The sequence below is a fragment of the Ictidomys tridecemlineatus genome, chromosome 9, assembly GCF_052094955.1.
Source record: "Ictidomys tridecemlineatus isolate mIctTri1 chromosome 9, mIctTri1.hap1, whole genome shotgun sequence".
NCBI classification, from domain to species: domain Eukaryota; kingdom Metazoa; phylum Chordata; class Mammalia; order Rodentia; family Sciuridae; genus Ictidomys; species Ictidomys tridecemlineatus.
This window is the reverse complement of record NC_135485.1, coordinates 50,603,962-50,628,025: the sequence shown is the minus strand read 5'-3', so window position 1 is coordinate 50,628,025 and position 24,064 is coordinate 50,603,962. Positions and strand designations below refer to the sequence as shown.

At 33.7% G+C, this 24,064-nt stretch overlaps 1 protein-coding gene across 1 annotated transcript in view; it reads left to right on the top strand.

The window, feature by feature from the left end:
- Positions 1–14,972, top strand: part of Tmprss11a (transmembrane serine protease 11A) — a 51,127-nt gene extending 36,155 nt beyond the window's left edge. The window contains exons 7-9 of the mRNA XM_021730657.3: positions 3,187–3,446; positions 6,370–6,512; positions 13,368–14,972. Coding sequence (XP_021586332.3) covers positions 3,187–3,446; positions 6,370–6,512; positions 13,368–13,529 — 565 coding nt within the window. The 3' untranslated portion in view covers positions 13,530–14,972. The remainder of the gene's footprint in view (positions 1–3,186; positions 3,447–6,369; positions 6,513–13,367) is intronic.
- Positions 14,973–24,064: the final 9,092 nt, after the last annotated feature.

Sequence of the window (24,064 nt, the reverse complement as noted above, 5' to 3'; positions counted from 1 at the left end):
TTTTTTCAAGATAATAACCAGTTGGATTTTTTAATAACTATTGTATTTAAAATTTGGGGATTTCTTTCTAAGGAGATTAAATTTATGGCTGTTGTCCAGTATGAACTGTGGCCATTACAAAGCTTTCTGAGTATCTCAGTAAAATGGGTAGCAGCAGATTTTGTGGGCAGAACATTCCAAGCCAGCTGGAGAGCTGGGTCAAATGCTTGTGGCCTTGGATTATTTACTGAACTTCACTGTATTAGGAAACAGATGAAAAACAAAAAGAGGAAATAGATTAACAAGATCATCTCACATTCCTTTTAACCTATAAACCTTTTTAACCTGACTTTTGTTATCATAACACAATCCATCTTTGAGTATAAATCCATTAAGAGATTCTTAATAGAATACATACATATCTTTATAACATTGAACACTAAATCTGAGCTCTAATAGATTTCAACACTAATATTTGCTGTTTCATCTGGAACAGCAGGAACCAAACTTATTTCTTCATCCATTGATCAGTTGTTCTTAGATTCTCTTTTTCAGGCCAAACATAAAAATGAATGAGAATTTCCAAAACATAAATGAAAACAAATATTATTGTTCTGTTTTCACAGAACCAACTTCAAGATGCCCTTTCATATTGGTTCTTCTTCAAAAGTTTAGCTTTTGTCAGTTTCTCCCTTAAAATATACTTCCAAGGACTACACACCAAGATTGATAATATGACTAATTTCGTACATGAAAAAGTAAAATAGGAAACTATGGGACAGAAAAATAATATAAATGTAATGCAGGGGTAACGGGTAACTTACTCAATACAATAACTCTATTCAAAGGGTAATGATTCAGAATATCTTAAAATACAGAGGATAGTGAATGACCTACCTAAGAAATCTAGCCTCCCCATGTCCTACATAGTATATTTTCTAGAGCTGACAGATGATATGGAAGTTGTGTTCACCAAATTAGCTGATAATATAAGGCTGGAAGAGAAATGGATATTTAGGTAAGAGAAATTTTAAACGTCTTAGTTATGTTAATGAGCAAGAACTAAATGATTAATTTTAGCAAGTATACATGTAAGGCTCTAACTTGGGTCAGAAAAAAAGAGTATCATTACAAAAAGCAGAAATATGCTTTAAAGTAAAAATTATTAAGAAATTTTTATCAGAAAATAGCTTGATTGGAGTCAGTTGTCTACAATACTTTATTGTGATTTAGATTTCACTTTTAAAAAATTGGAGCTCAGAATAAACTAAATGTTAGACTCTTTGTTTCTCAGAGCCAACTTGGGTTAGTAAATTCTCTCCTGGATGACACACTTAAAGAGCACTTCACAAAACAAAGTGCTTTCAGAGTAGAGATTCTTGGAAGGTAAAGCAAAGGATGGTATATTCATAGTCTTACTATTCAAAATATGATCCACAATCCAGAAGCCCTTACACTGCTATGGAATTTGTTAGAAAGGAAAGAATCGAAGATCCATTCCAGAACTACAGAATCAAGAACTGCACTTGAACAATATTTCCTAAGCATTTGTATGCACATCAAAAGTTGAGAAATATTGCCCTAGAAGATGAAAATTTTTCCTGAGAAAGCTTTGGTACAGATGATAGTTGTTTTAATAGATCTGAAGTACTCTCATGTAGAAGAGATTTAAGGAATCAAGAAAGAACTTGCAAAGAACTGCTCACAGATGAAAGGAATTCCAAGATAAAGAAAGGGATTCTAAGGCAAAGAACATGCCTCCATCTGCAGAAGAGCTCAGGCATAGACAATCACTACTTGAGAGTGTTTTTGTAGCAATGACTAGCAACAAGTATTAAGCTCCATTATGCTATGAACATTTTGTTAGGTGCTTAAGAATTCTTTTATATAATTCTTATATTCATTCTGTTAAATAAGCCCTAATTGGTTAAGCCCTTTTTTAATGAGGGGGGGGGATAAGAAAATTTAAGAAACTTGTCCATAGTCACAATGTTAGGAGAGGGCAGAATGGAAAACAAGCATATAATTCCTGATGTCAAGACTCATCTTTCAAACACTGGATCAGAGGGAGAACTAAACAATTTTTATGACCTCTCCCACCCTGAGATTGTTTGATATTATTTCAGTCTGATATAGAGTTAGTACTTAAGAAAATTCATCATATATTTGTTATTTTTAAAAATAATAATGAAATTTTCAGATTGTTTTTTTAGGGATGGCTCCCAGGCCAGGTGTCAACATTTTGGATTTTTGCAGTTTATTTTGGAATCTAAATTCCTACACATTTATGTTTCTCATCATTAATTAGCCTTGATTTTCATCTGGTGGATTTGAGCTCAGGTTAGAAGGTTAAAGTTTAAAAAGCATAATTATGTTTTAGTGTATCTCATTTTGGGTTTTTTTCAGATTTATTATCATCTACAAATGTAATAAAATACAAGGTCTATTAAATAGATCCAACAATCTAGTTTCCAGAAAGAACCTATGTGATTTTTTTGAAAATGTAAATGAGACTACATAACTCCCTTCCTTGAAAACATCAAGTGGATTCCTACTTGAATAAAATTTAAGCACTCTGTCATGTCCTATAAGATACTCTATTGCCTGTCTACCTTTCTAATCTCATCGTCCACCATCCTTAACTTCATGTTCTAAATCAAAGCCCATCTGGTCCAAGATCTTTGGATGTTTGCCTGGAAACCTGACTACCTTATCCTCTTACTGCTTACTCCTCATCTGCCATGTCTCAGCCTAAGAGTGTTGTTCTCCCAAAAAAGTCTTCCCTAACTACTTCTAGTTATATATATAACTAGAAGTAGTTATAAATAATAAATATTGAAGTTATTTATCTACTTTTTAATTTGTTTTGATTTTTTTCCTTCCCTCAAACCTAATAGTCCTGTTATCTAAAAACTTATATCTTGTTCATCTCTTTGTCACTAGCATTTTGATAATATTCAACACATAGTTTCTCAACAAGTATTTGCTGAAGGAATAGGTAAATAATACTGTATGTGCCATATAGTTATTTGCATATATTTATCCTTAAAAAATACTAGCAATAGACTGTTCAAATGATCAAAGAAAGATATAATTGCAACCAAGTATTATCAAGATGGTATTTTCTCTTTATTGGCCTAAATGCAATTAATGTTGTTCGTATGTTCTGGTAGTTCACATATTCTGCTAATTTCTAACCTTTTCCAGTAATGCAAATCCACGTCAATGGACTGTTACTTTTGGAACAACAATAAATCCTCCCTTAATGAAAAGAGAAGTAAAGAGAATCATTGTCCACGAGCGATATCACTCCCCAGCAAGGGAGTATGACATTGCCGTTGTGCAGTTCCATCCTAGAGTCACCTTTTCAGATGACATACGCCGGATTTGTTTGCCAGAAGCTTCTGCATCCTTCCCACCAAATTCCACTGTCTACATCACAGGATTTGGAGCACTTTATTATGGTGGTAGGTATCTCAGAAAAGCTAAAGAAAGGCTAAGTCCCTTTAGGGCAGTGTGATTTAATCTCCACTAGTATCATCCTGCCAGTAATTTCCACAGTTTGGTTGTGTTAGTCAGGGGTCCTTATTTTGCAAGTGACTGAAATTCAATTCAAATGAACCAAAGCAGAAACAAAGACAAAACAAACAAAAACAGCAAATGGCCCTTATACCTTGGAAGTCAATAGTGGTAAGAAGTGACTTTAGACACAGCTAGGTTCCATGAGTTTGTATGGTGTCATTGAGCTCTCAATCTTGGAAACTGTATTTCTTGGCTCTACTGTCCTCAATTAGCTTCATTTGGAGGGATTCTAGCTCCACTTAGTGGCAAACATTGCCAACAGCAGGCCTAATGATGCTTCAATTGAATGACTGACTCAAATACTCAAATACTGCAGCAAAGTTTTCTATAATTTTCTAAAATTTTCAAAGTTTTCTAAAATTTACTAAAGAGGTTAATTTGAGGGTGATTGTGAATAAGAAGAGCATAGAGATAAGATCACCAAACCATATTTTATTTTCTAAAATTATTCAATTCGATATACTAACAATCTCTTAGGAAATAATAATGACTTGGTTATTGACTATTCCGTAACATTCCCAGGCACACTGTGGATTCTATAAAGTAGTCCAGGCACATATATTTAACAATAGTTAGAGGGTTTCTTTAATTCCAGGTTTGAGAAGGTGAAAAGGGATTTCTGAGAAAGATAAAATACATTATCAGAAATCTATACAATTTATTTATATACAACAAAATATGAGGTATACGCCTGTAATTCTCAGCTCCATTAAGAGACAAGGAAGACTCTTTAACATAGCCAAGAATAGGATTTGTGGTCTCTCCAAGTACTCTATGTATATACTGAATATTCAGCACTTTCTTTAAGGTCTTATTGCCAATCACAGAAAATGCTACCCACAGGTTATCTATTCCAATAGATTAAAGGGGCAAGCCTGATAACCTCACTATGTCTACACTATTTCTGATGGGTTTCCTCTTAAGAAAAGGTTTGCAATCTCTGCTTCATAATTATGAGAGAAGCATCATGAATTCCCTTTGACTTTGTAGAAAAATTCATTTTCTCTCAGTAGTTTGAGGTTAGCATAGAAAAATACCTGCCATAATACTTTGTTAATAACAATAGAATCTGATATTTGTAGAACATTTCATCAAAAAACAGCAGTATACACATTAAGTATCAGTCAACACCAGATCACAAAGCAAAGCTTAACAAACACAAAGAAACTGAAATCACACGAAGTATGTTCTCTTTGAGGTTCAAATTAGAAATCACCAGTGTAAAAATAACAGGAAAATCTCCAAATGCTTAACAATTAGTCATCATACCCTTAAATAAGAAGAAGTCACAGGCAGATCTTTAAAATACATTAAACTGAATGAATACTGAATCCTGTATGCAGGATGCAGTAAAATAAAGAGAGAATGCATAGCAAATGCTTGCATTAGTGAAGAAGAAAGTTAAATCAATAATCTACGTTCTCACCTCAAGAAACTAGTATAGAAGAGAAAAATAAACCTAAAACAAGCAGAAGTAAGTAAATAATAAAGAAAAGAATAGAAATGAATAAAATTTAAAACAATAAAGAAAATTGATATGTAAAAACCTAATTCTTTGATAAAAATTGATACTTTGTAAAAAATGTTAAGTATTTCCTCAGTATATAAAATATAGTGAGGGATATCCAAAATTTATGGGATATGCTTTTTATAATTGTGAAATATTTACCAACTAATTTGCTGGAAAAGTTATGAATTTATAGTATCACCTACAAAGTACAGATTGTCAGTTTCACTTTACCCTTCCCAGCACTGTACAGGATAATGTAGTAGACAAAATAATTGTATTCAAAGAACAAAATCACTTTTAAAATTCCTTAATATATTTCTGAATTATTCACTTATATGCTATATGTGCAAATAGCTCTCCAAAAATAAATCTTAAAATGATCTTGAAAATCTTGAGAAGGTATCTGTAATAGATTTCAATTACTGTATAACAAATTAGTACAAATGTCACGGCTTACAATAGCACCCATTTATTATTATCTCATCATGTCCATGGGTCACAAGCTCAGACTCAGCTTAGTGGGATCTTCTTCTCAGAGACTCACAAAACTGCAATCAAGATATAACTTATATAAGAAATACCATCTTGTCAATTAATTTTATATATTGAAAGCTCTTTATAAAATGTAAAGTATAAGGGGTGGAGTTGTGGCTCAGTAGTAGAGCGCTTGCTTAGCATGTGTGAGGCACTGGGTTTGATTCTCAGCACCACATGCAAATCAATGAATAAAAACAAAGGTTCATCCTTTGTTTTAAAAAAGTTTTTTTAATGTAAAGGATAAAATAAATGTGTATGGTATGATAGTTATTTTATGAAGCTGAGAGAGAAAACTAAGCATATAAAGTTTCTGGGAACAATCTGAAATACAGACTTCATAAAAAATGAAATGCCTTTTTAAAAATATAAGCTGATTTTTTTTCTTGTGGTATTAGGGATAGAACTCAAACTCAGGCTCAAGATTACATCCATAGTTCTTTTTTTTTTTTTTTTTTTTTTTTTTTTTGCCGAGATAGGCCTCAAACTTGTGCTCCTTCTGGCTTTACCTCCCAAATCACTGGGATTACAGGTTTGGACCAAAAGGTTTTCTTGCTTGTAGAGATATTTATAAAAATGTTATAGAAAATAATGATCCCTAAATGTGCCAAATTTTAATTAGAAATTTTTTCTCTAGGACTGCTTATGTTAACCTCATTCTATATTGACAGTTTTAGAATGAAGATTAGAAACAAGTCTTCTCAACATTGCTCTAGGTAAGGATGATCATTATACAAATTAAAACTGCTTTGTTTTCTCTTCAGGGGAATCGCAAAACAATCTACGAGAAGCCAAAGTGAAGATCATAAGTAATGATGTGTGCAAGCAACCACAGGTGTATGGCAATGATATAAAATTTGGAATGTTCTGTGCTGGATATCTGGAAGGAATTTATGATGCTTGCAGGGTAGGTTGGAGAAAGAAAATTATGTAAATTTCGTAACCCCCCCCAAAAAAAAGAATTTTTATCTTACCCAGAAAATATTCTATATTCTTTATATTAGTACAAAATACAGATATCACATCAGCTCCAAAAAGTTCTAAATGTAAATTTTATAGCAAATACATGGTTTAAAATGTTTTAGTAAGCCAAATAAAATAAGTAAAATGTTTCTTTAATGCTATCAAACAAACCAATAAAATTAAAATTTCTTAATAACCAGAAATCCAAAGATTAATAAAGCAAAGTATCTTTTCTTAAAGGGCTCACATCCTAAAAAAGGAAATACTATGATGTTATAAATAACATAATGGGGAACAAATATTTTCTCCCTGAAGGGAACATTTTTGGAGCTAGTGTCAGAGAGATGATATTTCAATATGTTCTAAAGAACAAATAGCACTTGCCCAATTGCAGAATAAGAAAAGAACATTATAGAAAAGAGAAAGATCAGAGCCAAACTATAAAGGTATACTTACAAATCATACTTCAGGGCATCCCATGTAATTTTTGGGGAATCAGCATAAGGAGCATATGTGGTTAAAGGGCTAATTAACAATGAAAATACTGGATTAGACCAAGTTGGCAGTAGCCTAAAGTTCTTTCCAGTGCCTTTCTCTGTCCTCTACCATCTATCTGGCATATATTTCTGAAAAAGGTATGAGTGTTCATCTTCCTAGAGGCATTTGATTTTTATTATGATATTCTTGAAAACTCCAACAAGGTGACTCTATGTGGCTAAATAATAGGTATAGTATTGACATCAAGTGGCAGAAAACCCTGTCCAGAATCATCAAAACTGCACAGCATGGGCAACATCTGTTAGAAAAGGAGCAGTGAGTTTTGTAGCATATAGGCTTTATGAGCAGGAATGGCACATGTTTAACTTCAGTTGCCAAGAATGTGTAGAGGAAGGCAACCAGAATTGAGGGATTCCAGCAAGGTTGACGTCATGGGAAACAAGTGGAAGGTATCATCAGTAGACTTGGAGAAGAAGGATGAGACTTCAATCAGTCAGATTACTGAGAAGCCTCAGAAGTATTGGTGGTCCTAGGGAAGCCTCAGTGAATTGGAGCAGAGGTAAAATTCCTGCCTGTCTGGGCAAATTAATAATGAAACAAACCTATACAAAACTAGGGTAAGTTCTCAGGGAAGTGACTCAGGCTTAAGGATCCAAGACACAAGTACAGTGATTTTTACTGGGATATGTGGTAATAAAATAGAAGTTCAAGCATCAATGGCATATTGAACTGGAACTCAATAAATTCCATGCCTGATATGCAGAATAAGAAGAGAGAGACCTTAATTTCTCCACCAGAAGTCTAGTGAGGAAAGATCCAAACCCAAATGACAAAGGATCAGAACTGCTGATATCAAAGCCAGAAATGGAAAGTTTTCACAACTTAGTGCAGTTTTGTGATTTTACTACTGTTCATAGTTCAACCAAGAGTTACAAAAAGAAAAATTTCTAGTTCTAACAACCACCGAGGCACTGATGGGTAAGTTCTTTCAATATGGCCTTCAAAATCATTCCAGAAAACAGTAGATGGGTTTTGGCGATAGTTTTCTGGAGGAAGCATAATTCAAATTCTGGTAGTTGGGAACATAATATAGAGGAAAATTAGTCCAGAATTTTCCCTGGTAATTGTTTTATTCATTCTGTGTCTCCTATTTGCTCAAAAAGGCTTAAACTCCCTACTTTGTGCCATGCACCATACTAACTACTACAGGGAACCTGCTTTCAGGGAACTGACTGTTAGATGTGTGTTAATACAGCATATACAGTAATGAAAGGAAGATGCCTGCAGTAGAATGCTTGGAAGAAAAAGGACATATTTCTATAAGAATATATGAAAATGAACACACTATTAAGAGAGGTGAAGCTAAAGTTGAAGGGTAGCTAGAGTTGAATTAGCAGAAAAGAGAAGGCGTTAACCAGGAGGGCTGTAATGATGAAGTGGCTAGGGAGAGCTTAGGAACTGAAGAAGACCTTTAGCATATTACAGAACATATAGGCTCAATGTTGCCAGTTTGACGCAAGAGGATTGCCTGGCAGGGCAATCAGCAACCTGAAGTATTTTGCCCTTTTTCCTAAAAGCAATGGAAAGCATTAAAATTTTTAATCAGGGGGTTTATACTAAATTAGTTAATATGTATAAAGTTCTCAAAACACTTCCTGAGTAGTATTATTTGTTTGTTAAGTTAAAAGAGTTTTTCAATCAAATTTGAACATTTTGAAAATCATTCTGCTCACAGTAAGGAGAAAATCTGGATTTGGCCATAGTGGATAAGTTAGCCTGTGTAACAAAAATCCAGGTGAAATATGGTAATTTGGATTAAGAAGGTAGCATGTAGACAGAGCTAGACAAAGAAGGTAGGAGCTAAAATTGACAAGTGAAGAGATAATTTTGATATGATTGAAGAAAGTAGGTATCAAAACATGATATCTAAATTTCTGGCTGAATAATTAAAATAATTCAATTTCTGGTTTAAATAATTTGAAAAAATGTGGTAAACATGTCAGGGCAAAGTTACACATCCTACAGAGATCTGAGTCCAACATCAGCCATGTGGAGTTTGAGGTGCTTTTGAGACACTCCCATGAGGAACTGCTAATGCACCCTTATCCACACCACTTCCTCACCAAGGATGTCATCTGTCCTCCTACCTACTGAGAGCCCACAAGTGTTGTGTTAGTTTGTATATTACATTTTTTATATTTTATATAATTTACATTACTTTTATTGTTCTAAATTCATTTTTATTAGTTTTTTAATATTAACTCATACTAATATTACTTTTCTTATTCATATTATATTATTTATACATATATATTATATTTTATAAATCTTATTTGTCTTTTTTTTTCTGGATTATAAGAGCATATTTGATTTTTAAATGGAAAATATATAGTAAATAAGAAATGTATATAAATTGACATACATATTATAATGATTATCACAATAAAATTAATCTATTCAGCACCATCTATGCTATACATTAGATTACCAGGATTTGGTCATCTTATAATTCAAAATTTATACCCTTTGATCAACATTTCTCCCACAGTCCTTGGATACTACCAATGTACTCTGTTTTAGTGAGTTTGACTTTTTAGATTCCACACGTGAGATAATACTCTGTTTACCTGTGTCTGACTTATTTCATGTAATAATGTCCTCCAATTTCATTGTGTTATCACAAATAGCAGATTCTTTTAAAAATAGCTGAATAATGTTCAGAGGTGTGTGTGTGTATGTGTGTGTGTGTGTGTGTGTGTGTGTGTGTGTGTGTGTCTTCTTTAGCCAATCATTCATTAATAGACACGTAGGTAGTTATCATGTCTTGGATACTCTGAATAATACTGCAGTGTGCAGATGTCTCTTTGAGTTACTGATTTAGTTTGCTTCACTTAAATACTTAGAAGTGGGATCATTGGATCATGCGGAAGTCTTAATTTTAACTTTTTTGAGGAATCATACTTTTTCATAAGGGCTGTACCAATTTACATTCTCACCAACCATATACAAGGGTTCTCATCCTCTTCAACTGATGTTGTATCTTGACTTTTTGGTAATATCCATCCTAATAGGTGTGGAGTGGTATCTCAGGATTTTGATTGCATTTCTCTAATGATTAGTGATCTTAACATCTTATATTATACTATTGGCCATTTGTATGTCTCCTTTTTAGAAATGTCTATTCAGGTTATATGCCCAATTTTCATTGCATTATTCATTATTTGATATTGAGTTATGTAAAGTTTTGTATATCTTCAATATTAACCCTTTATCATATATATGACTTGCAAATATTTTTTCTAATTTTGAGATTACGTTTTCATTTTGTTGCTTATTACCTTTGTTGCACAGAAGCTTTTTAGTCTGATGTAGTCCCATTTATTTATTTTTTCTTTTGTTGATTGTCCTTTCAATGTCATATCTAAAAAAATCATTAACAAGATCAGTGTCAAGGAGCATTTTCCTTGGGAGTTTTATAATTTCAGGGCTTACATTTGTGTCTTTAATCCATTTTAAGTTAACTCTTTTAAGCTACGTAAGGGTCCAGTTTCATTATTTTGCCTGAAGCTACCTAATTTTCCCAACACTGTTTACTGAAGAGACTGTCCTTTCCTTTCTGCACTGCATATTCTTGATTCTCTTGTCAAATAGTAGTTGACTCTGGATGTGTAGGTTTATTTCTGGGCTCTCAATTCTATTCCATTGATTTTTTGTGTCTGTTTTAATGCCAGGATCATATAGTTTGGATTACTATGGCTTTGTGATATACTTTGAAATCAGGATTTACAATGCTTTCAATTTTGTTCTTCTTGTTCAATACTGATTTAGCAATTTTAGTCTTTTGTAATTCCATATGAATCTTAGGATTTTGTTTTTGTTTTTTTTTTCTATTTCTTTGAAGAATGCCATTGGAATTTGGGCAGAGATTTCATTGACTGTATAAATCACTTTGGGTTGTATGGACATTTTAGCAATAGTTATTCTTTCAGTCCATGCACATTGAATATCTTTCCATTTATTTGTACCTCTTGCAATCCTTTCATCAGTGTTTTATAATTTTTAGAATAGAGACCTTTCTCTTTTTAATGTATTCTAATCAGTTATACATGACAACAGAATGTTCTTCAATTCCTTGCACACAAATGGAGCACAATTTTTCACTTCTCTGGTTATACACAAAGTAGAGTCACACCATTCCTGCAATCATACATGTACCTAGGGTAATGATGTCTGTCTCATTCTACCATCTTTCCTAACCCATGCCCCCACCCTCTCTCTCGCTCTCCTTTGCCCAATCCAAAGTTTTTCCACTCATCGCATCCCCTGCCTCATTATGGACCAGCATCCACTTATCAGAGCAAACATTCAGCCTTTGGTTTTTGGGAGGCTGGCTTACTTCACTTAGAATGATATTCTCCAACTCCATCACTTACCTGCAAGTTCCATATTTTTATTCTCTTTTGATGCTGAATAATATTTCATTGTATATATGTATTACCATTTCTTTATCCATTCATCTATTTAAGGGCATCTAGGTTATATATATATATATATATATATATATATATATATATATATATATTATTTTATAAATTTTATTTTTAAAGAGGATAAATCCTCTTTGTGTCTGTGTGTGTGTGTGTGTGTGTGTGTGTGTGTGTGTGTGAAAGCTTCTAAGTCTACCCCCACTATGTTCTTTGTCTCTGTTCTCTTCTGTTACTAACTGGGCCCTTTGTTTGGCACTTACAGTTTTCTGTAATATAGCACCTTGGTGCCTTTGTGCCCTGCCTTTTCAAACAGGTAATAAGAACTTTGGAAGCACCTCTTTCTTAGGAAACCCCCTGGTAGGATACTTTATCAAAATGAGGGAGAAAAATCAAGAAAGTGGAAGTTAAGGAACCTAAAGCATTATGAAATCAACACAAAAGAATGGTGATGGCTACACAGTCTCAGGATTATCTCTACACCAAATTTAGAGTAACCAATCTAAGTCATTATAAAAGGAAGGGATGTGTGTGTGTGTGTGTGTGTGTGTGTGTGTGTGTGTGTGTATGCAGGAAACAGAGGGAAATTGAGCAAGTATGTGTATGCTGAGATGGGGAACATCTTCAGAAGAAGTAAACAACTGATGTGTTCCTGTGGTGGCATAGCATATAATCACAGTGATTCAGGAGGCTAAGGTAGAAAAATCTCAAGTTTTAAGAGGCTCTAAGCAACTTAGAGAAATCCTGTCTTCAGATTAAAAATAAAAAGAGCTGGGAATGTACCTCAGTGGTAAAGCACTCCTGGGCTCAGTCTCCAGAACTGACATGTTCTCTGATATCCTTGAGTACTAGTAAATATTATTGTTAGATCTACATAGATTTTTTGAAACATTAAACATTTGCCAAGGTACATGGAAAATTAGCCAAAGAATAGCCCAGAATGGTGTCACTTGCCAGTGACTCAGGAGGCTAAGGCAGGAGGATCACAAATTCAGGACCAACCTCAGGAACTTAGCAAGGACCTAAGCAACTTAGTGAGACCCTGTCTCAAAATGAATAATAATAATAAATTTTTAAAAAGGCTGAGGATATGGCTCAGTGGTTAAGCACCCCTAGGTTCAATCCCCAGTACCCACCCCATACTCCCAAAACAAGGAAGAAGAAGGAGAATAAGAAGAAAAAAAGTGTATTATTAATTCTAGGAAACCAAACTCTGCCCAACAAATGTCAAATGTAACATAATCAAAATACGTTGCTTGATTCACCAATAAATGGCATTTACTAAGTGAGATTAAAGTAAACATCGAGTTTTAATTTAATCCAAAATGGAGATACAAACATAAAGATATGGTGAGGAAAAGTTGTGAAGTGGTTGTAAAACTAAGCTAAATCTTAAAACTAAGCTAAATCTTCACCTATATAACAGAAAATAAATATATACAGTCTAAATCTATGAAATATTCATTTGAGCATATTATTTAGTGATAAGGAATCAGGTATTCTAAGAAATTATTAAACCAGCATGAAGTGGCTACTCCTAGGGAAACAGGCTGAATAATGAAAGTGAGACATAAAATTCTTCATATTCATTTTTCTTTTTAACTATGTATTCTGTACAAAAAAATAATAATATAAAGATATGGAAATTGAGCCTGAAGGCTATTTATAATTTTTAATTTCATGTTTCAGTTAATTATTCTGCATTGTTAGCTATAATAAAATACTGTCTTCTGTCTAATGATAAAACGTAGTTCATTGAAATAAATAATAAGCTTAATTTCAATCTAATTTCTTTCTCCTTTTTTTAAAATTTTCAGGGTGATTCTGGGGGACCATTAGTTATAAAAGATCTTAAAGATACCTGGTATCTCATTGGAATTGTAAGCTGGGGAGATAACTGTGGTCAAAAGAACAAACCTGGAGTCTACACACAAGTAACTTATTACCGACGCTGGATTGCTTCAAAAACAGGCCTCTAACTCACCATAAAAGTTAAACAAAGAGCATTGTATACAGGTCATACATGTATGAGAATGTGGATATTCAGTGAGCTTTGTACAATGAAGTGATATTCAATGTTTGGATCTGGCAACATGAGATATAGAACATGATTTATTTTACAATCATTTTAGTTATTCAGTAATCTATTGCCAATTTATAAGGGATATTTATTTGTAAAGTAATGGGCCATTTTACCTGGCTTGAAAATTAGAGCAGAGATATTCAGCTCTTTAAAATTAATAAGTTGAAGTATACGTGAGCTGCAATACAAACTTTTTTTTAAGATCCCTTGTGATATAGTATGTTTTTGTCAGGATTTTCCCCTTAAATGAGAAGCTTTCTGAACTTTCAAGGAGTTCAAGGAATGTTTACATAATTTCCTGTCTCCTTTCCAGAGCTCATAAGCTTCACAAGTACTTTTTTTTTTTTTAACTGCCATGTTCTCCCAGGTTTTCTGCCATGAGAAATAAATTTGCTATTCTAAATGCATTTAGGGGACTTTCCTAAAGGAAATTATATTTCACAAAGTCTGGTGGCAAATTAAGACAATAATCTTCTAACTCATAGTTGTGAAAACTTTTCTTTTTTGTAATTTTTAACACGCACATTCATACTCATACACACACATATTCTCATACTACAGATATACTAAAAAATCCAATTAATGTTTGATATATGTAGTAATTATCTAATCAAAAATGTATTTTGTTTTGAAAATTTGGTGAAGGGTGATAGTAGCTTTATGAGCAGTCTCAGGCCATTTTAAAATGACATTTTAAAGATGCACTTACATGTTTTGATCACCAGGGGGAGATTTTGTCCTTTATTATTGTAAGGTAAAAGGCCTGAAAGTAATTTGAGAATACTAATACCTAAAAGAATCAAAGAAAATTGTCTTTCTCCATAAGAAAGAAAAATTTTTTCCCTTGTATTTCTACAACCAATGAGTTTCAAAAGTTCTTGACCTGGGTATTGCCATTTGGAATTCTAGTTTTTAAAACAAGTTAAAAAAAAAAAAAGATTTTGAGAACATACCAATAAAATTCACAAAGTTTTCTGAAAAAGAAAATACGCTCCCTAATTAAAGTGTCTCATGAATTGAATAAGAAAGTTAGTCTTCTATATTTCATAACAGAATTAGTCAAAGATTTTATGGAAATATTACTAAGCTTGGCAGTACCCATGAATTATCAGGGTTTGCAGGCCTGGGAGACATTTATTTACTCATATAGTCCAAGTATAAATTATTCTGTATTATAGTGGTAAGATATAATTCTGAATTTTAATGTTAAGATTCAGGAAATGATCTTATTTCTGAACTATTGTGTAACATTTAATTTGGGGTCACATGTAAGCAAATATTGATATATCATTTTAAATTTAATAAAGCTGATGATCAGAGCATCCTACAAACAGTTTCACTAGGTCTGTGTTAGACTAGTAGCATGAATCTTTCAACTGTTGTTAAGAATCATTTATTTTGAATAACTAGTTTGGGTCTCTCTAAAGCAAGGTTTCCTAACCTTGGTGCTGCTGAAATCTGGGCCTGGAAAATTCTTTATTTTATGGGGCTTCCCTGTTTATTGTAGACTATTTAGCAGCATTCTACCAGATGCCTGTAGCATATCACTTACAATAAATTATAATAACCAAAAATAACTCTAGACGTTGGCAAAAATGGGATAAAATTATGCTCTCTTGAGAACTGCTGTTTTAAAGACAGTTGATTTTTATAGAATTGTAAGAGACAACTCAAAGTGATGAGACTGATTATTCAAAAACTATAATATACCTATCAAGCTAAACATTCACTATAGTGTTCCTAAAAGAAATAGAAGAATAAATGATTAGTACTTTAGTCAGTATCTACTTCAAATACAAACTGATCTCCCAGGATACACAATGTGCTCAGAGAATTTCCCTCTGCCTACCATGAACAAGGACTTGGGTTTGATCCCAAGCACTACAAAAATATAAAAAACTTCTCTCATGCCTAAACTACAGTCACAAAGCATTGTGTGGGCTCTCTCTCATCCAGCAAGGAGGTCCATGGAACAGGGAAGAGGAGAGTGTGGCTGCGGAGTCACAAATCAAGACCTCCAGAGATTTTATAGGTCTGATTTTATTGCGTAGTTACCATGTATATATACAGGCAGTAGCTAAACAGATTATAGGCAGCCGCCAATAGAATTTCTGCCTACTGTTCTTGCAGCAACCAATCAAGGAATGGACCATGGACTAAGTGTGACCTCACATCTAGAGTTGTGCCTATGGGATAAGCAGTTTGCTGCTGATGCGCCTAGAGAGAGGGGAGTGGTTTACCACTCAGGCGCCCTTAACATAGGCCACATATGCAGTACTCCATGTACTTGTACCCACAGAGTACTATTAAAAATTACCATACAGATGGAGTTTTATAAAGAATAATTCATAGTAAGAAATACTGCATATTTTTTCATCATAGTTCCATACACATATTATAGAAACTGTGAAAGAAGGTTCATAAAACATTAATCACCCTTACTAGATGCAATTAAATCTAACATTTGTATTGTATTCTATTATACATTTTTAAAAATACAGCACACCACCATCCCAGGTGAAGGGAAGATGGGAGCTGCAATCATGGTGGTTCAAGCAGAGTGGATAAAAAATACACCACCAACTAAATTGAGTTTACAAGCTACTGCATCATTATCTGAAATGCCTAAAGACATTGTGTTATAATCATTAACCATTATTAACATTCAATTGTTATTATGTCACCACACCATCATTCCTACCTCAAACCTCTCAATGTATTCACTTGGCAAATTGCTAACAGGTTATAATGCTATTCAATAATTTTATTTCCATAATCTCCATTTTCCCCATTGCTTGAAAAATAGAACCTATATCCCTGCCCCCATATCATTTAAGGTCCTTTAAAATCTGCCAGTAACCAACAGCATTTTTTCTTATGTTTGTATACTGCTTGATAACATGCCTGTTACATTTCATTTTCTAAACACACCCTTCTCTTTGATCACATGTTCTCTTCATCTACAAAATCAAGCTCAAGTATCATCTCTGTCAGGAATGCTTTTCTTATAATCCCAGGCAAAACTCTTCATTCAAACTTCTTTGAGCATTTTTGTTTCTCCTTTAAAGCATTTCTAATACTTTACACTATAGCATAGTTTTTACATACATGTATTATCTCTTAAAATATTTTTAAGTTCCATAAGATTTAAGACTGGTTTATTTTTGTATTCCCTACAGTATTTAAAACAAAAATCAGGATTATTAATTATTAATTATTTTAGGCTAATGTTTAGTGAAAGAATAAATTAACACAGAATTATGTGTATGAAATTGAGAAACCTATTCCCAGTTGTTAAGACCTCGAACCTTATCATTGAACTGGGCTCTTAACCTATTTATATTTTCTTCAACAATCCTAAAGACCATCTTCTCTTTGCCTATATCAGAAGTATCCAAAATACAGGCAGGCCCTAATGCATGACAATCCCTTCCCAGGAACCTTTCTAAGTCAAAATCTCTCCCCATATATCTTTAAATGATCACATCTCAAACCCATAGGTATATTTGGAAATAAGGCCAAAAAGTAAACCTTGGCTAAAAAGCAAGTCCCATTTCTTTTTTTCACTTTTATTTGATCTATCAGTGTGGTCCTTTGTTCTTTCTTCACCTAAGGACCTCACAAATCTTGGCACTTTCAATGGCCATACTAGATGTCCATGATTATAGTCCCCTGATGGAGGCCATTCCTTACTGAATTTGCCTAATGGAAGATATTAAAGATAAAATTAGGAATCATACTTAATATCTCCTTTTTGAGGTAGGTACACTCATACATTGCTAGTGGCACTGCAAATTGGTGCGACCACAATAGAAAGCAGTATGGAAATAACCTCAGAAAACTTGGAACACCATTTGAGCCAGCTATCCCACTCCTCAGTTGATAACCATAGGACTTAAAATCTGCATACTACAGTTACACAACCACATCAATGTTTATAACAGCTCAATTCACAATAGCTAAACTATGAAGACTACCTAGATGCCCTTCAATAGATGAATGGATAAAGAAAATGTGATACATACACACCGTGGAATACTACTGAGCCTTACAGAAGAATGAAATTATGGTATTTGCAGGTAAATGGATGAAATAGAGAAAACCATCGTAAGTGAAATAAGCCGTAGAGAATCTCATGGTAAAGTGAAATAAGCCAATCCCAAGAAAAAAAAGGTCAAGCGTTTTCTCTGGTAAGCAGATACTAACCCATAGTGGGGTAGTGGGGCAGGTAGGAGAGGATGAAGGAACTTCGAATACTGTAGAGAGGAGTGAGAGGAGAGGTGAGCTGTGGGGATGGGAAGGACAGTAGAATGAAACAGACATTATAACCTTATATACATATATGATTACACTACTGGTGTGACTCTATACCATGTTCAGCCAGAGGAATGAGAAGTTGTGCTCCATTAGTGTACAATCTGCCAAAATGCATTCCACTGCTATGTTTAACTAATTAGAACAAATTAAAAAAATAAAAGGGAGACCAGTAGAATAGAAGAAGGAGAACAGGGGGAGGAATGGCAGGGAAAGGGAAGGTACTAGGGAATGAACTGATTAAATTATACTGTTTTATTGTATGCATGTATGAATATATTGTAACAAATAAAAAAATAGCTAATTCAATGTAAAAAAAATCTCCTTTTTGAAAACTCACAGAAATAGGAAAACTGTTTATAATAGATGGCATTTGGTTCTTAGAGTTTAGATATCCATATAAGACTGTCCTTTTATTTCTATTAGTAAACAAGATTTAATTGGTAATTTAACTTTTTTAAACCTTTTTTCTTAAGCTCTGGAGGATCCTCCCACAGAAGAAGTCACTACATTAAATAAAGCGTCAAATTTTAAATGTTATTCTGTAATCCACAAATATAGTAATGGAAATCTTCTGGGGCTCATGGGCTAATAAAGGACTGACAAACTGAGTGACAGTGTTAACATTCTCCAAGTAAGTAGATTGCCTAGAGCCTTTATCTTACATTTTAGACACAGTAATTAAAAATTCACTTATACATGAACCATAGGAATTGAGCTAAAGTTAGAATTCCTGAAGTCACGTTTTGGAAAGAAGCCAAATCAAAGCCATCTTCTAGATGTTTAATCTGAAGATTTTAACTGGTGAAAAGGAGAATCTAGACACAAATCTACTTAGAAATAAGAAAAATCTGGAAGAGAACAGTTTCAAACGAAATTATGGAAATTCAGACCAAAGAATGTAAAATCAGGCAGATTTTAGTAGATAACTATATCATTGGTAAAAATAAGGACAAACAAGTTGAAGGTAATATCACCAGTTTATTCATTAAAAAACAAAATGTGTCTGCTATATTCCTATGGTGGGAGGTAAGTTACTAAAATAACATCTCCCCTCCAACCTATATACTTCTAACTAGATAAAAATAGTTGTGATCTGAGAACTTCATACATGTGTTTTCTGTGTCTGGTTAACATTGTTGGAATGTGCAGGTTTAAGAAAGAGTAGAGTCTTTGTGAACTATGCTTAGGTGAGAGCTGTAGAAGAAAGGACTGATGTTGATGGAGGGGAAAATTAAAGGAGCAAATTAGAACAGAAATATGAACACCTCAAAGGGACCCATCTATAAGAGCTCTAGACCCTGGCACTGACCAAAGACAGTCTGATGGTATATTCTACACAATGGTCTTACCTAAGATTATGTGCTACTGAAATACCATTTGCACCTGATTTTGGTATACATGAAAGGCCTGTAGATTTCCCAAGTGCTAAAAAGCTACCAGGAGAAAGCAAAATGGTACAGTCACTTTGGAAGAAAGTTTGTCAGCTTTATACAAAACAAAATCATCTGTTTCCATAGGATTCAGCAATCACTCTCCTTAGCATTCATCAAATGAACTGAAATTTTATGTCCACATAAAAATACTGATAGCAAATATAATCGCCAAAACAGTAGCAACTGAGATGTCCTCAGTAGGTTAATGGATTGATGAATTTTGCAATACAAACAAAGGATTATTACTTAGCACTCAAAAGAAATGAGCTATCAGACCATGAAAAGACAGAGGAACTCTAAATGCATATCATTATGGAAAGAAACTTGTCTCAAAATATGTATTTTATGATTCCAACTGCATGAATTCTGGAAAAGGCAAATGATGGAGACAGTAAAAGAGCCAGTGAATGCCAGAGGTTGGAGGGGAAAGGCATATAAGGAAATGGATGAATAAGTAAAGAACAGAATTTTTACTGAAGTGAAACTATTCTGTATGCTAGTAATACTGGTGAATATGTGTCATTGTACATGTGTCAAAAAATGCACAACAACGATGTAAAGAGTGAACACTAATATAAATTAAATTATGTACTTTGAGTAATAATGATGGGTCAATGTAGACTCATTGATTGTTCCAATTGTACCACTTTGATTTGAGATATTCATTTGGAGGAGGCTGTGCATGGGTGGGGACAAAGGTATATATGTGAACTCTATGTACTTTCCATTCAATTTTTCTGTGAACCTAAAATTTCTCAAAAAAAAATGAATGTCTATTATTAAAAAAAAAGGTATCAGAGCCTCAGAAGTCCTTAGATATGTGATAGAATATAGAGGCCTATATCTATAGATATAGAATAGTTCTAGAGGAAGTTGTGCAGGAAGCTATCTAAGAAAATTAATTATTCTTTTGTTGAATTATAGTGTCAGTATAAAATATAAAATCAGGAATTTTTATAATTATCAAGATAAAATTCTTTTTTATCAATAGATTTAGGCAGGAAACAGATGTATTTTTTTAAATAATTTAATAGCCAAATATCATATAGTTTAAACTTCACTGTAAATTGATGATAATGGTATGGACAGCGAACCAGTACACAGACTATTAAGTTCATGAAGGTTGCGGAGACCTCCAGACTAGTTACATCAATGATAATGGGGGGAAATCAGAAATAAAATTCGGCTTTGGGAGTTAGAAAAAGGAGAAAAAAATCTAAAAGGATCAATTCCCCATATTACCGTAGTCTACCTTAAACTTTGAAATAGGTGTTAAAAATTTGGTCCCATTAGTTGGTACTGTATAATATGGGAGGTCACCAAAAATTTCTCTGTGATCTGTTGAATATTTCTCATGGGTTATGGTGATTGACAAGAGCAACATTATGATGCAGAAAAAGTACTAGGTTAAACATCTCTCTGACTCAGTTTTGTGGCCAACTGTCTTCATAAATTAGATGATCTCTGAATTATGTGACTTCCAGGGCAATCCCAAGAAGTTTTGGTATTCAATTAGTCACTAGTACCTATAAGAATTCTTCAGCTCTCCTTGAGGCATCATTTGTTTTAGTTGGAGCCTGAGGGATAGATAACTTTAAAATTTTCAAGGTGGTTAGATATTCTAAGGAAAAGTTTGTCTAATGAATCATTAATAACCTGGCTTCCAGGATTGGAGGAGTTCTCTGGAAGTTTTGGCCATCTGCTCCCAGTGAAAGCAAAAAGCAAACAAACAAAAAGAATAATAGTAATTATGGTAATATAGGCCATGGTAGTCAGACCTTGATTGCATGATATGAGTCCCTCTCAAAGGAATATTTCTAATAAATCTTAAATGTGCTTGATATTGTGTAAGCATGGTATTTTTCCTTTGTGGAAACCATCTCCTAGAGAATTAGGTATGACTGTAGGTCCAGGAGAAAAAAACAATTATTAACACTAGAGAATTAGTCTCAAGGATATAATAATACATAATTCCTTTAGGGGAAAAGATTGGAATAATCCCTGTCATTATCTGTAAGAACTACATGACTACATAGCTACTTCTAGGGTTCCTGATAAAAACTCCTTCTCAGGAAAAAAAAATGTTTAAATGGCCAAAGAAGAGAAATGTGAAGAAATATGGTCACTAAGGAAAACAACCCAAGGTTGTCTTTGAACAACCTTGAAGATTCTCACTTATAAAACTGTTGCCAATTATCTTACTAAAAACAAATTAAATTCTAGTTTGGACAGAGCATTCAAAGTTCTTCTCAGCTCTCTTTCCTGAAATTGTTAAAAGCAGTAACATAATCTGGCTCCATAACCTATCATATCACGGTGGTCCAGTGTAAGCTCTCATCTATGCTTCTAACACCCAAAGCTCCTTTGGCTTTCCCAAGATTCTGGATGAGCAACTAGGAAATAAGATGTAATTACTTCTAGGCCAGCAGTCATACTCACAGAGAGCCACACCTCTGTCTCCTTATTCCCCTGCTTTTGGCACAAAAGCATAAACATTACTTTTGGCTTTTCATGAAAACTAAAAGTAGGCCTGTCCTCATTTTGGCTTTCACTGGGCCATAGTACATATTCTATGGACTACTTCTGAGTATATCACCTCCTATTTGATTCAAATTCCTTATTTACTTCTCATATAGATGCTCCTGAAAAAAGAAGATCAATAAATTAACTTCCAAGACAAATAATACAAAAACACACTGACTAAATTCCAGGGTGAGCTAGATAGCTTATTTCTGCTCTTTGATTGTAAATTGTTCCTTAATCCAGCCATCTATCATAGTATAAAATGTTTTTGTTCAAAAGCCCTCAAAACCTTAAAAATAAAAATGAGGATTAAGCATAATACTATTAAAGAACAACTTGGGTACATACTTTTTCAAGAAAAAGTGAGAACTGTTATCTTTGTATGAGAAAGGTGTTAGCGATACAATTTCATGGTTCTAATGACCTCAAGCACTTTTCCAATACCTCCCTGCAGTCATATAAATTTTATAGTTTGGTAAATAAGTAAAACATAACATAAACCTGATCATCAATACTCATTGAACCAAATGGATTATTGAATATAAGTTCAAATAACTTTTAAAATATGTATCAAAGATTACTACCAAATCACATATTTTGTGGATGCTGGGTAGTATAACATAGAGGTAAGTAATATGAAGTTAGTCAGAATTGGTTTAAATCTCAGCTCTAGGACTGAGGATGTGGCTTAGTGGTAGAGTGCTTGCCTAACATGCATGAAGCCCTGAGTTTAATCTCCAGCACCACAATCAATCAATCAATCAATCAATCCCAGCTTTATCACATGTTAGATGAGTGGCTATTGAGTCTGTTTTTAAACTCTATGATAGTATTGTGAATCAATTTGGCTGGGTCATGGTGCCTAGATATTGACTCAAACATTTTTCTGGATGTTTATGGGAAGGTATTTTGGATCAAATTAATATTTGTATTGGATGGTTTGGGTTGATAAAACAGAAAACCTGAAGCTGGTAATTTATTGAGAACAGAGATTTATTTGGTTCATGGTTCTGAAGGCTGGGAAGTAATGAGTATGCTCATGTGCCAACGTCAGGTAAAGGTCTTCTTGCCACATCATAACATGACTGAGGACATCACATGGCTAGATAGAGTGTATGTGCTAGCTCAGATCTCTTTTCCTGTTTTTATAGTCATTTGTGCCATTATGGGGGCCCTACCCTCATGACCTCATCTAAACTTAGTTATCTCCCAAAGGCTTTACCTCCAAATATCATCAACATATAACTCCGGGGATTAAATTTGCAGCATGTGAATTCTGTGGAACACACCTAAACCATAGCAACATTTAAATCTATGGACTTGAAATCAATAGACTGCCTTCCATAATATAATTGGATTTTTGCAGTCAGCAGAAGGCCTGAACAGAACCAAAAACAGACCTCCCCAGCCAGAAGACATTCTGCCAGCAGATGGCCTTCAGACTTGAACTTAAACATGGGCTCTTCCCCTATCTCCAGTCTACTGGCCCACTCTGCAGATTTTAGACTTGCAAGTATCCATGATTACATGAGTCAGCTCCTTAAAATAAATAAATCTCTTTCTACATATACCCACACCCTATTGGCTGTATCTGTAGAACCCTGACTAACATAAATTCTATAAGTTTAAATTTCCTTCACTGAAAATTACAGACAAATACACCTATAACATATAGTGATGAGCACAATAAATGGAACTTATGGTCAATATTATGTATAGTGATATAAATGTAAATTTAACAAAAAAATTCTTGAAATATGGAAAAGTTGGTTAAAGCCAATATGAAAGTATTTTAAGTTTCTGTTGAAAATTCATAACTTCATTCCTTCTTTACTATTCCTCTGCAAGGAACACTATTCCCCTAGATTTTCTATTTGGCTCACAGAGTATATTATAGACAGAAGAAGCAAAAAATAAATAAACTATGGCAAAGAAATACATGGAAAATCAGGGACACCAGTTGGAGATCATTTTAGTAATCCAAGTGAGAGAAAAAGTCTTGGACCAGGACAGTGGCAGTAAGTTGGTAGACATTTTCCGTAGATAGTGATGAGAAGATTTGCTCAAGAGTTGGATGCAGAATGTAAGATAAAGATACTATTGCTCTTCTAATTCTTTTGCCTGTTTATGTCCTTGCCTCCTTCAGAACAACTAGAGC